This window comes from Simochromis diagramma, unplaced genomic scaffold, assembly GCF_900408965.1.
Source record: "Simochromis diagramma unplaced genomic scaffold, fSimDia1.1 OVJJ01000320.1, whole genome shotgun sequence".
Taxonomy (NCBI): Eukaryota; Metazoa; Chordata; class Actinopteri; order Cichliformes; family Cichlidae; genus Simochromis; species Simochromis diagramma.
The window spans coordinates 11,465,478-11,479,426 of NW_024386773.1; the positions used below are offsets into that span (position 1 = coordinate 11,465,478).

A 13,949-nucleotide genomic window follows, 5' to 3' on the forward strand; every position below is an offset into this window, starting at 1 on the left:
TATCCATACTGTGGTTTTGTTAATTGCTCGTAAGTTGTCCTCGACCATCTTGAAAGGTACCAAATGTAATATTAGAAGTGAAACTTTAACAGAATATTTCAATAAAATTTGCAGTATTTCTGACAGTTCAGGAAAAAAAAATACTGAACATCAGTTTCTGCAGCTTGCAGACAGCAGCATTTATTAGTGCAAACAAAATGAACGCATTTTCCATCCTTCTGTTCTCCAGTGAGCTCATGGATCATAGACGCCCGTGATTCAAAATTGGAATCTGTTGCCACAAGGTGCCAGCAGCAGTAATATAGTGCAATATTAGAGATACAGGTATACATACAAAGCATAAGCACAAAAGTATCCCAGGTAGTCTTTTCCACTGAAATGCTCAACATTTCAACAGTAACAATAACTCAAGTAATTTAACCTTGTAACTCTTCAGGACCCTGCACTATGCTTGCACATAATAAAATTGAAATGGAAAATCCCTAACCTTTAACCTTTAACCTCTAACCCTAACCCATCAAACATTTGCTCTTTTGTTGGAGGTTGTTAAAGTTCACTATTTACTAAATCATCATTGGAGGCTGACACGCTGCTCTCGTTGTTGGGCATGCCTGGGCTTTAAACACTGTTCTGCACTGTGCCACTGATATTATGATATGACAATTGTATGTCACAGAAAAATTTACTCTGATATTATTCCTACCATCACTGTTGTTATACTACGCCATTATGCTTGTGATTAAACCATAGACGGCAGATTTAAGTTGTTAGTTAATGAGTGAGTGGTTTCATAGTGACATTTGACCCTCGTAGTCACATCTAGTTCTTTAAAACCAAGATGGCGAAAGTATAATTGCTTCACAACAAGCCTCCAGAAACCCATGGGTGATGTTACAGTACAGGGTGGGCCATTTATATGGATACACCGTAATAACATGGGAATGGTTGGTGATATTAAAGTCCTGTTTAAACATTGTGAGTTGTAAATCCATCTTGAGGAGTTTGCCCCCTCACATATACTAATGTGCCACAAACAGGACTTTAATATCACCAACCATTCCCATGTTATTACGGTGTATCCATATAAATGGCCCACCCTGTACTTAGCTTCTATATTGTCTGCGGATTAAACATCAAATCCACCTTAAATGCCATATTAAGCAGTTAATGAGTAAATTATTACCAACAGTCCATTCTCTTATTCCAGATTGAATAATTACCTGTACAGACAGATGCCAGAAACTATCATTTCTTATTAAGAATGAGAAATTATGTTGTCTTTTTTTTTTTTTTGTTTTTTGTTTTTTGTTTGTTTCAGAACCTTCACAGTGTTATGTGGAGTGGATGGTGTTCAAGTCATTGAATATTTCCTAAGTCATGGGTTCTGTTTAGAAGCCAGGGGACTGGAAACCAATATGAAGAAAAATGGCTTAAAGGGATGTTGGCCTTTAAGGAAAGGGAGCTTTGTATAAGAGAGTGAGGCTGACAGGCTGTACTAAGGAAAAGTAATATGGAGCACAGCAGGTTCACTCTAATTAAACTGCTTATATACAAGTAAAACGACCTATAGCCGCTTAAAAATAAGCATACAGTTGGTTTAACAGAAAATGTCTATTTTTTTTTCTGCTCAGAAGTGATTAGCATCGTATAACTTGCGCATAGGTTTAACCTGTGCATGCAACAAAATGTTTCCTTGTAGATTATATTCTCAAGTAAACAATTCGCAATCAGATGAAATAAAGAAGAGCCGAAAAACCCTCACATTTGAGAAGACGGTGCAAAAAAATGTCACTTTAGAAAGTATTAAACTGCAGAAAAGTAGAGTCTATCAATAATCTGAAGACATGGGATGGTGAGCTAACAGAAAATTGTAGTTCACAAACTTTGACTAATTTTTACCCAAATTGCAGAATTGAAGTCAGAATATAATCACACAGGAGTTGAACAGAGGAGCTTGTGATTTGATGGATTGCAATCAGGGATTTAGAAAGTGGAAACAATTTGAGACTTGTGTGTTAACATCGTGGTTTCCAATACATGCTGAGATGGCTGCTGCTCGCCAAAGCCTCACAGTATAAGCGGATTACTGAGTGGATGTATTTTGTTTTCTTTCTTTTGTTGCTTGTTATCTTTATTTTTTTGTATTTGCTGCCAGTCCTCTTTCTTTTATTTTCTTTCCCCTCCCTTTTTTTTCTTCATTGAAGCACTTTTGGGTTTTTTAGCAGGATTGTCAGCAAACAATTTGCCAAAGGTGATTTTGCATTTGTTTGTTTGTGTTTTTTTTGTGTGACAGATGTCTCATTTCCTTTGATATAAAGGTGTCCAAGGGTTCTTTGGTATAAAATGAACAAACAAAACAAAGCAGAAAAATAAAAATTGGTTTGGAAGGTTTGATTAAAAATGTCATGGACCAGATTCACCACCGCAAACAATAACAGAGGCATTAGCTGGCATGCCCTTTTCAGACTTTGGAAACAAACTGTTCTCCCTGAACGTCTTGATTTTCTGATAATATCTGACCCTCCCACTGTGACAAAGTAATTCCATCCTTTTCTTCAGCACTTTCCTGCCTCTTTCTCTCTTGTTTTTTGTTATCTGTGGCAGTAACTTGTTGTTACTGCCACACTCACTAATTGGCTCTGATGGAGCAAACTGCAGCTGCTGACAGCCGTCTGATTGGAGAATGGTTTTCATGGAAAATTCTCCTTCCTCTCCACCCTGTAATCACACCCAGTTTTACAAGCAAAATACTCTGTGACCCTCTGCCTTTGTCCAGGAAACAAACCCACACAATGGCTGAGAAGTCAGGATGAATGTGTATAAAGTTGCTTAGATTTGTACTCTAGGATAGCCTAACAAAATACTATATAGATTTCACAAATGGGTACTTACTTATTTATGGTTTTGTTGTCATTCTTGAATGATTAAGATGCTTTTTTTTTGTATTTTCCTTACTACTTTTTCCCCCCCAAGGTTTTAGATCAGGCCTTTAAAGTCATATTTCAAAATTGGGGGTTAACTGTTTTCCACAAGGGTGACCACTTGTTTGGGTAAGGAGGGGATAGTGGTGAGCTGCACATATTTTATTGTTCTGTTGTTGTGTCTTCCATCGGTCCATCCATTCATTCTCTTCCTCTATGTGCAGTACCCACAATCCCACACTGAAATTCAAATCCTGAAAATACTGGGCTATTGAATATTTCCTAAAACCTGAACCAAATCTAATCTTGTCCTCCTCCTCCTTTCCTTCCCTCCCTTTTCCTCTGTCTCTCTCTCTCTCCATACAGTGTTGCATAGACAACTATGAGGAGATGGTGAAGCTCTTGTTGGACCGAGGAGCCAGTGTTAACGCTCAGGACAACGAACTGTGGACGCCGCTGCATGCTGCTGCTACCTGTGGCCACGCAGGACTTGTTAAGATACTCATCGCACAGTAAGTCATAAAGATATGATACATCATGATTTCCTGCAGTACAGCCCTTATCTTGTCTGAGATAAAGACCAGCACCACGAAAGTCTAAATATGTTCTTATGAAATCTAATATTTAACTCATTATGCTTCAGGAAAATTGAGTAATGGCACTGCCTTAGGCTGTAAAAGGTCATGTATGCAGTGAGGAATACAGGGAGTGCAGAATTATTAGGCAAATGAGTATTTTGTCCACATCATCCTCTTCATGCATGTTGTCTTACTCCAAGCTGTATAGGCTCGAAAGCCTACTACCAATTAAGCATATTAGGTGATGTGCATCTCTGTAATGAGAAGGGGTGTGGTCTAATGACATCAACACCCTATATCAGGTGTGCAGAATTATTAGGCAACGTCCTTTCCTTTGGCAAAATGGGTCAAAAGAAGGACTTGACAGGCTCAGAAAAGTCAAAAATAGTGAGATATCTTGCAGAGGGATGCAGCAGTCTCAAAATTGCAAAGCTTCTGAAGCGTGATCATCCAACAATCAAGCGTTTCATTCAAAATAGTCAACAGGGTCGCAAGAAGCGTGTGGAAAAACCAAGGCGCAAAATAACTGCCCATGAACTGAGAAAAGTCAAGCGTGCAGCTGCCAAGATGCCACTTGCCACCAGTTTGGCCATATTTCAGAGCTGCAACATCACTGGAGTGCCCAAAAGCACAAGGTGTGCAATACTCAGAGACATGGCCAAGGTAAGAAAGGCTGAAAGACGACCACCACTGAACAAGACACACAAGCTGAAACGTCAAGACTGGGCCAAGAAATATCTCAAGACTGGTTTTTCTAAGGTTTTATGGACTGATGAAATGAGAGTGAGTCTTGATGGGCCAGATGGATGGGCCCGTGGCTGGATTGGTAAAGGGCAGAGAGCTCCAGTCCGACTCAGACGCCAGCAAGGTGGAGGTGGAGTACTGGTTTGGGCTGGTATCATCAAAGATGAGCTTGTGGGGCCTTTTCGGGTTGAGGATGGAGTCAAGCTCAACTCCCAGTCCTACTGCCAGTTTCTGGAAGACACCTTCTTCAAGCAGGGGTACAGGAAGAAGTCTGCATCCTTCAAGAAAAACATGATTTTCATGCAGGACAATGCTCCATCACACGCGTCCAAGTACTCCACAGCGTGGCTGGCAAGAAAGGGTATAAAAGAAGAAAAACTAATGACATGGCCTACCTTGTTCACCTGATCTGAACCCCATTGAGAACCTGTGGTCCATCATCAAATGTGAGATTTACAAGGAGGGAAAACAGTACACCTCTCTGAACAGTGTCTGGGAGGCTGTGGTTGCTGCTGCCCGCAATGTTGATGGTGAACAGATCAAAACACTGACAGAATCCATGGATGGCAGGCTTTTGAGTGTCCTTGCAAAGAAAGGTGGCTATATTGGTCGCTGATTTGTTTTTGTTTTGTTTTTGAATGTCAGAAATGTATATTTGTGAATGTGGAGATGTTATATTGGTTTCACTGGTAAAAATAAATAATTGAAATGGGTATATATTTGTTTTTTGTTAAGTTGCCTAATAATTATGCACAGTAATAGTCACCTGCACACACAGATATCCCCCTAAAATAGCTAAAACTAAAGACAAACTAAAAACTACTTCCAAAAACATTCAGCTTTGATGTTAATGAGTTTTTTTGGGTTCATTGAGAACATGGTTGTTGTTCAATAATAAAATTATTCCTCAAAAATACAACTTGCCTAATAATTCTGCACTCCCTGTAGTAGCTCTGTAACAATATGACATCAGGTTTTTGCTGGATTCAGCTCAACATGTCAGTTCTGGGTAAATATTGAGATCAGCACGTCACAGCATTAAAACAACAAAAATAAACAAACCGAACAGTTGCAGTTCGAGACTGAATGCCCCAAAATGTAGTTAATTTGTTAACTATTAGTCATAAAGTTTAAAAGACGTGCTTCATTTCTACTAAACTTCACTTGCATTATTGCAGTTCATGAGAAGAGGCTTACAGTTATGATATAGTGACAAGATATAAAGATTTCTGTGAACATCAGATGTATGAATAGCTCTACAGGCCACAGAATAAACAATACAATTTGATTTTGGGGTGGGTCTGTTATGGTTTCCCATATTATTGTTCATTTTGTTGTGATAGTGGGACAGATTTTCCCGAGGAGGCTTGAAACGCTGTTTCTAACTTTTTTTTGGTGCTCCTGGATCTGTATGATGTTATAAAGAGAGGATTTTAATATAGAAGCCCCTCCCACCTGCTTTTCAGCTCTTCTGTTTGTAAAGGACAGCCAATCAGAAGACCTGGCTTAAAGAGCCCCAAGCTTAAAAAGTTTGCTAAGGGGCCAGTATAAGAGAAATCATGGTTATTTTAAACCGTAATGAATCCACTTTAGGTTGAAAGTTTAAATTGACCAGCAGTATAATGAATGGCTGTGATGGTTTCCCAGGCAAAAACATGTGCTTACACGATAGTCTAAACTTAATAGCATGGCATGTTGTTGCCATGCTGTCAAATATACAGATATAACTGCAGCTACTGCCACAGACGCAGTTTGAGGAACCTGATTTTTTTCTTGTCCAGACAGATTAGGTTTTTCTGTTCCAAAATCAACAGAAGCAACAATTAATGCTAATGCACCTAACAGCTGTGACAAATTATACAAAAAAAAGAGTGAAAAAAATCGTGGAAATGACACTATCCTCTACTAAAAATCAGTGTTATAATGATATTTGAAGATAAAGCAAACCCACTGAAGGTCAGTAAAGGATAATACTGAATTATTTCCAGCCGCAGGATGCGTAGTGGTTTAATAATGACAGAGATTGAATTATTATCCAACTTTGATATGCAGATGTTGTTAATAATTCAGTAACACTGACCCAAATTCCCATAGGCAAAAATGTCCTTGTTACTGTCTTTGACTGGATGCAAATACGTGTAAGAAGTATAGATGACTCATGAGTTCACACATTGTGGACATGTTTAATTAGGATTTAATTAGACTGAGTTTATTAGGCTTTAATTGCATCCTAATGAAGCAATAACAGCGACACATGTACACACAAAAAGACAAAACAGGCAAATTAACATACTGCACGTGTACACATTGGTATTGTTTCTGCTTGTTAACATGACGGGTTGAACTGCAGCCTGTATGCAGAGACTTACACACACACAAACACACTGCTGCCATCTGTTGACGTGCAGGACTCGTCAAAGCGACCGTGCTGTGACATGGATGAAGTTAAAAACTGCTGAATGAGGCAGTGTCATTTGTTCTGGGCTGAAAGATGTTAATTAGCTTCTTCAGTTAGTGCTGTGCAATGCACATTTGTTTTGTCATCCCCGTCCAAGACTTTGAGTTATAGATTGTTAGTTTTCAGCATCTTTGTGTGTTACAGTAGGTCGGGACATGAAAACAGGGCGGCGTTACCCTGATGACTCAAGTTGTTTTGGTTATTTTTAAACTTTTGAGGACTTTTGAGGATCACAGATGGTGCCGTGAAATGTAATATATTGAACACTTTTTCTCATTGAGTCGTTAGCCCTGCATATTGTACATTCAGAGCATTTATTAACTCTGATTGGATTTGTTGAAATATTCATCCGCTCATTTCCCACAGTGGCGCAGATCTGCTGGCAGTCAACTCCGATGGGAACATGCCCTACGACCTGTGTGAAGATGATCCCACGCTGGACATCATTGAGACGGCCATGGCCAACAGAGGTAGAGAATAAATGCTTAAAGGGGAAGTTACTGACAGGAAGGTTAGACAGATGATAAAATCTTTTAGTAAGTTTAGAATCAGATTCAGTCTGTCTGCAGACTGTCAGACTGATAATTGAGAGAAGATTACATAGTTATGCGCAGGAGTAATGATGTTACACAAAGTACGTTTATGTTGGGATTATTCCAATTAAATGTAACTTTAACTTTACCAGCACAGGTGAGTTTTTTTGTGAAACATTTCCTTTTTCTTTTTAGACTCCCAGTGAACAAGATATTTCCAGGAAAAACAACATTCACTTAGTTCAACCCGTTCATTTCCTTCCCTGCTTACATCTGTTCATTCCTAGTCGACAACTGTGTATTTTGCCAAAACGCCAGGAGACTTACCAGAAGAGGCTAGCTTGCTAACTCAGCCTCAGCTTCTTAGACTTATCGAAAACACAGCCTACCGCTACCTTACTTTAAAGCTTATGTTAGAAAAGTTAAAGTTAAAAGTTGTATACAGTCTAAAAGTCATTGTCTGGACGGCAAAGTTCATGTATTGCTGTATAGATCTGCTGTTTTAGTCTGAATAAAGCTGTGACAGGTTATGTGTGGACTTTAAAGCAGGCAGACACAGTTTAATCAGCTTCCTTGTACTTTAACACTTGGACTGTGTTGTTACTTTTTGTTACTTTTTTAAGTGTGACTGCTATAAAAAGCAGTCGTTTAAGAGCCCGGGTCTAGCAAAAATTAGAGATGAGAAGGAAGGAAGATGCAAATCTTATTTTAACCTTTGCGGCTTGCAGCTTTTGGCAGTCTTAACGGTCTACTTGTCATAAGAACAGATTGCTGAAGAAGATGGCATCGGAGTTGTGACCTGATATCACACGTAGTGTCAGGCACAGTTTAATGATTGACACTGTGAGGAGCTGAAAGTATTCACAGTTCTCTCTCTCTGTGCCAGCGGGGTGCAGATTAGGATACTGTATATTCATGCTGTGTCACTGTAAACAGCTGCAGACGCCACAGTTTGTCTCTGCGACATGAGTGAAAGAGAGTTCAAGGAGATCAGCGCTGACATAACTGCACATCAGTGATGAAGGATGGGGAAACTCGTGCTGTTTGCATTTTTGTCTGTTTGTGCGGTGTGAAGAAAGACCCGTACAAAAGCTGTCGAAGCAACAGACAAATTTATTTACACTGGAGTAAAATCAAGCCTCTTAACACGAGCTGCTCTCGGTGTTTTGTTGTTGTTTTCTGGTAAATGGTTACATCCTCAAGCTGGCATGTGTTCTCACGGCTGGAAACAAAACAACAAAAACGAGCAGCAGGCGGTTTTCACTGTACTATTGTAGAACTGGCTGCTAAATTGTGGCTCATTTCAAATATCATTTTGCAAAATGCAATTAAAAAGATTGCAAAAAAAAATTTAATTAATTGCTTTCTGATTACAACATAGTTTAATGGTGTTGCCTTTGGGCCATAGACTAAAACAAAGACGTCACACAGACCTCCAGTTGTATTAGTAGTTATTAACCAGGAAACGGGGTACAGTTGGGTTTTTGGCTAACCCTAGTTATGGCTTTCTAGCTTGGTTAGTGTTACTAAGTCCTAACCACTTATGTCTGGTTAGCAAAGCTGGTGTGCCAGTATTATACACTTTCAAGGCCAGTCAGCATCCCCTGGCAACCCCTGGTTTGCTGGGAAAAATGTGGCAAGTGGTTGTGTCAGTTTGGTGGATACATGTTGTCATACCAAAAAGCTCCTGTTGCTTATTACAAGGTTTGCATAGAAGAGTTTCACTTGTCTGCAAACAAGTGTGATGCAAACCAAAACAGAGACTTTTGCCTTCAAAGTAAAACTGGTGCTTTACCTTTGCATCCAAAACATATTTCAAAAAGTCCTACTTTTACTTTGAAGGTGAACAGTCCCCAGTTAGATTGCGTTGCGCTTTTCACAGTTTCACTGTCACTTGTCTTCCATGCAAACTACAGGCCACCATGGCAATATCTTAGTGACCAGAGCAATTAGTGCTCTGGTCACTATCTATTTATTTGCAAGCAATTTCACGTAGCAACTGCTTGTCATGGGCAGTCACTGACTTAGTCAGACCCTAGGTATGTGTGGCTAGTCCTAACTAACTATGGTTTTGTTAAAACCAAACTCAGCCAATGAAAAGACTGAACTGTGATTTTTGGGGCCAGCATGACACGACTGTTGACTGAACTGCAGTTTTTTTTCTGCTTCTGCTTCTGCATTGATTTTGTTTTTATGGAAAATGCTGTTTGCTTTGTCCAGAACAAACTTTCTGTTTTTCCTGTACAGAAGCAGTCTAACAGGCTGTAGCTTCATACTTACTTTATTAAAATGAGTGAGTGTGCAGCACAGTTTGCTTCTAAGTTTTAAAGTGTATTCTTTGCCTCCCAGATCGTACACACATATTAATCTTTCTAACATTTTGTTAACACTGTTAACTTCACCTCCACTTTAGCGATTCAACAAACATCTTTAAAAAAGACAAAAAAACTCAGTAGTACATGAATCATATCTAATCCTTCTCTTCGAGTCTCATACAGACACATTCGACGTGTTTCAGGGCAGCGTGCTGCCTCACAAAAGTCATTGCTTATTCATATGCTCACACCTCTTTGTTTACCAGTACGAGGCTGTTGGTTGGTGTGCTTCACAAGTGGTATCAAAAACAAAAAAGTAAAGAAAAGGTGAAACTTTCCTAAGTTGGTTAAGGTGCCCTTCAGCACACTGCTAAATGCCAAATGCATGTGTGGAGCTGGTGTGAGTAAGCAGGAGACTGTAGATGCAGGGTACTGAAGGCGAGCATCAGGGGTGCTCAGTCATATTTCCCTGGTTAACGAAAGCTCGAGAAGCCTGGTTATTGCACTCGTAAACAAGTTTGCAGTTAATAATTTTGATCTTTTTAACAGTACAAACAGGACACATGAAGCCACATTGTGTGGATGCGAGGCATTGTTGAAAATGCACAGAGACAGAGAGCGGGGGCTCTCAGAGGGAAAACAGACACTTGAAAATGAGGTTCTCAGCTTACAATAGGATCTCTCAAGCTGCAGAAAGCAGATAGCGGTACAGTAGGTGAGAAGAATGATTATTAAGCTGATTAAAAGGAGCGTGGTGCTGCTAATTGCTCCCGTAATGTTCTCAGCACTGTACTGCTGGATAAGACTTCTCTCCCCTGAGACACTGCAGGGATGGGCACACACAGTCAGCCTCTTTCTCCCCACACGCACACACGCACACACACACACACGCACAGCACTTGATATGCAGCATCGACGGATTCAGTGCTTCCTTGATCCTTCCCCGGAGAGCCCAGTTCATCTGTGATGAGCTGCAGAGATAAGGAGCGGATCTGTGTATCTGGGTAAAATAGAGTGGGGCATGACACCTTTAATGCCTTTTTTTTAATGCCCAGTCAAATCCACACATGCAATAAAGAAGGGAAGATGGTAACACTTTGTGCATATTTTGAATATCGTTGGCCTGTTCTGCATCGCTATTTGAAAGGAAAAAGTCTCACGATTCCAGTGCAGCAGCAGTCATAGTTCCTCAGGTTGTACTGTGTAGACAGCAAAATTATAGCTTCTTACCTTTTCTCTCTTCTACGGTGGCACATGATGAAATCACTCTGCTGCACAGTAGTTTCATTCTAAGAGCCAAAAATGAACATGCTTCCAGTAAAACAATACAATAAATCTTAATGGCTTAAGGTTGTGGAATATTGATGAACATGGATGTTGTGTTTTGATGCTGAAATCAGTTCACTTCCCCTGTAACAAACACAAAAATACCACATAATAGTAGAGCTAGACTATCCGTGGACAAGCCCCTGCTCTCTGTTTCTTCTGTTCAGGTGTTAAATTCAAATGATCCGGAAAAGTGTTCCAACACCTTCAGTTATTGAGTAATGAAATCTGATTGGCAGGTTAATGCATACTACTATTCAATGTGCTGAAGCCTGGCACTGCTTCCGGTGAGGGCCTGGAGGTACCTGCTCAGTAATAAGAAGATAATGACATCCCATAGCCTGCTTACACCTTCCAGACGTCCCTTTTCCCTTCTCATCCCTGTGATGCGTTCATGGTGCATACGTAAAGGTGCAGTTGCAGTACTTAAGAGACAAAAGTTCCAGACCACTTCAAATACAACTTTTCATACAGCTCAAAACGTAACACCAAACATACAGACTGTTCACAAAATATATCTGAGCTAAATGTAAAGTTGCTCCTTCCCAAGGAGAGAAAAAAAAACACTTTAATTGCAGCACTAAAAGAGAGAAAAGAGAGGAAGACGGTTATGTTTAAAAGAAGCATTGCTGAATAAGGCTACGTTCACACTGCAGGTCTTAATGCTCGATTCCGATTTTTTTGATCAAATCGGATTTTTTTTTTTTTGGTCTGCTCGCTCACACTACAAATAAAATGCGACAGCAAACGCGCTCTAGTGTGAACGCTCAAAGCGGCCCGCATGCGCAAAAGAAGACGTCACACACAACGCGCTCTGTTTAGACCCAGAGCAAACAATATTGTTTGACTGATGGCCCTTAATATAAAGACTTCGGACTTCACGTTTCCCAATTTTTGCTTTAAGTTATTTTGTTATTTACATAACATTATTATTATTTACATAATAATGTGAACGTCTGTCTTGTGTCAGTGACGTAAAAGACGGATTTAATGCGACATGACCGTCGCATTAAAACAGCAGTCGCTTTCTAAAACATCGGATATGTATCGGATTCAGTACCACATAGGAAAGTGACCCAGATTGGATTTGAAAATATCGGATTTGTGCCGTTCACACTGTCATACCATGATCGGATATGGGTCGTACAGGGTCAAAAAAATTGGATTTGATGCGCTTTCGCCTGCAGTGTGAACGTAGCCTTAGTGAATACGTCCTCATTTTTTTTAGTTTTTAAATCAGATATAGTCTAAGTATACTTAGACTATATCTGATTATACCTAGTATACTAATTATACTAAGTATTAGTGTAATACTGTAAATATACTAATGTTGTGTTATTAAAAGGTGTGTGGAAATACCAAGCCGTTAGTGCAGGTCAGCTGGTTAGTTTGCATGTCTTTTATCCCGTCTTCCTTCTCTCACCCCAACCGGTCGCAGCAGATGGCCCCGCCCCTCCCTGAGCCTGGTTCTGCCGGAGGTTTCTTCCTGTTAAAAGGGAGTTTTTCCTTCCCACTGTCGCCAAAGTGCTTGCTCATAGGGGTTCATATGACTGTTGGGTTTTTCTCTGTATGTATTATTGTAGGGTCTACCTTACAATATAGAGCACCTTGAGGCGACTGATGTTGTGATTTGGCGCTGTATAAATAAAACTGAATTGAATTGAATTATGCAGTATTGGGATAAAAATTTATAGTGATGGGCTATGTTGGAGTGGGTACTAGGGTACTGTTACTGGGTGACGTCAAACCTAGCAGGAATTTATATTTATGATAATGATGCTGATTAGACTTACTCACTGAATTATTCATTTTATACTAGTTTTATAGTTTCTAGGGGTTGGAAATCAGCCATGTAGCATGCATAACATCTGCTTATATCATGTGGAATTCATTTGGCCAAATCCACAAAGAGCAGTGAATAAGAAAAAAAGACTGGAGCTCAAAAAAAAATCATTATGTGACTTATTTCTAAAAACCTATTTCCAAGTAATTAATTCTTCACAAGATTAAGAATAAGTACATTTTCATAATGTAAGTAAAAACAGATACAAGTGGCCTTAAGTGCAGTGTAGACAGCTTTAGCCAGCTGTGCAGCCATCACAGCAGTCACTGTCTTTATTACTGTACTATTGCAGGAAACTGCTATAGGATTGCCATACCAGATATCTGCCATGGTAGCATGGTTACCCTTTACTAGGAATTGCAGACATTTCAGTTTAAGACAGGCTCCTTTCTGCTTAACACTGCAGTTAGGAGCTGTTTAAACAAGTAGCCCCTAAGACAGAAAGGACACTCTGTTGCCTTATGTGCAAAAATATAACTGCTTGTGTATACTTGAATGACATCATGTCCTCATGTACTGTATGTTTATACAAGCCTGCTGCATCCACACACACACACATACAAACATTGAACACCTGATCAATGGTTCTGGGTGAATATTTGACCAGATCTTTTGTCCAACCGCTATGAACTGTTTGGTTTAGGTTTTTCACTGCGCCCGATGTTCTTGTCTGTTCTCATTTATATTGTTTACTTAGTTAAATACAACTTTATAACTCAACAGGGTATTTGAAGCACCTGAAACTAATGTAGTCACATTTACTGCCAGTTATGTACGTTTCCTGAAAAGGCTAAAAACAGGGGGAACAATCCTTTGTTTGAGGGTGAGGAATATTTTCTAGATTTGACATCCTCTAATCCTTCTGGGAGTTTTTTTTTTCAGGCTGTGGCGCATCACTGCAGCAAAATCAAAATATGAAAGAGGTAGAATTTGTGACACGAGTATCTGAGAGAAACAACAGAAAACACAGAAGAAAACATTTGCTGGAGGCATGGATTAAATCGACTAAAGGGGCTGTCATTTCCTTGATCCGTGAGCCTTTAAAACCCCTCCAGGTGACTCTGATTGCAAATTCAATTCACCCTTTTAACTCCCTTCATCACGACTGTTAACCTTCACATGCGTGGACACCTGCTAAAACAAAAGAGCGACATTGCAGTAGGAGTTGTGGATGACTGACTGCCATTGCCTTTAGCTTTATGTGACAAATTTATTACTGAGAAAGGTCACG

The 13,949-nt window shown here is 39.7% G+C and overlaps 1 protein-coding gene across 3 annotated transcripts in view; it reads left to right on the forward strand.

Moving 5' to 3' along the window:
- Positions 1 to 13,949, forward strand: part of ppp1r16b (protein phosphatase 1, regulatory subunit 16B) — a 93,212-nt gene that overhangs the window by 67,221 nt on the left and 12,042 nt on the right. For all 3 annotated transcript variants that reach the window (XM_040008155.1, XM_040008172.1, XM_040008164.1), the window contains exons 4-5: positions 3,288 to 3,433; positions 7,068 to 7,171. In XM_040008155.1, coding sequence (XP_039864089.1) covers positions 3,288 to 3,433; positions 7,068 to 7,171 — 250 coding nt within the window. The remainder of the gene's footprint in view (positions 1 to 3,287; positions 3,434 to 7,067; positions 7,172 to 13,949) is intronic.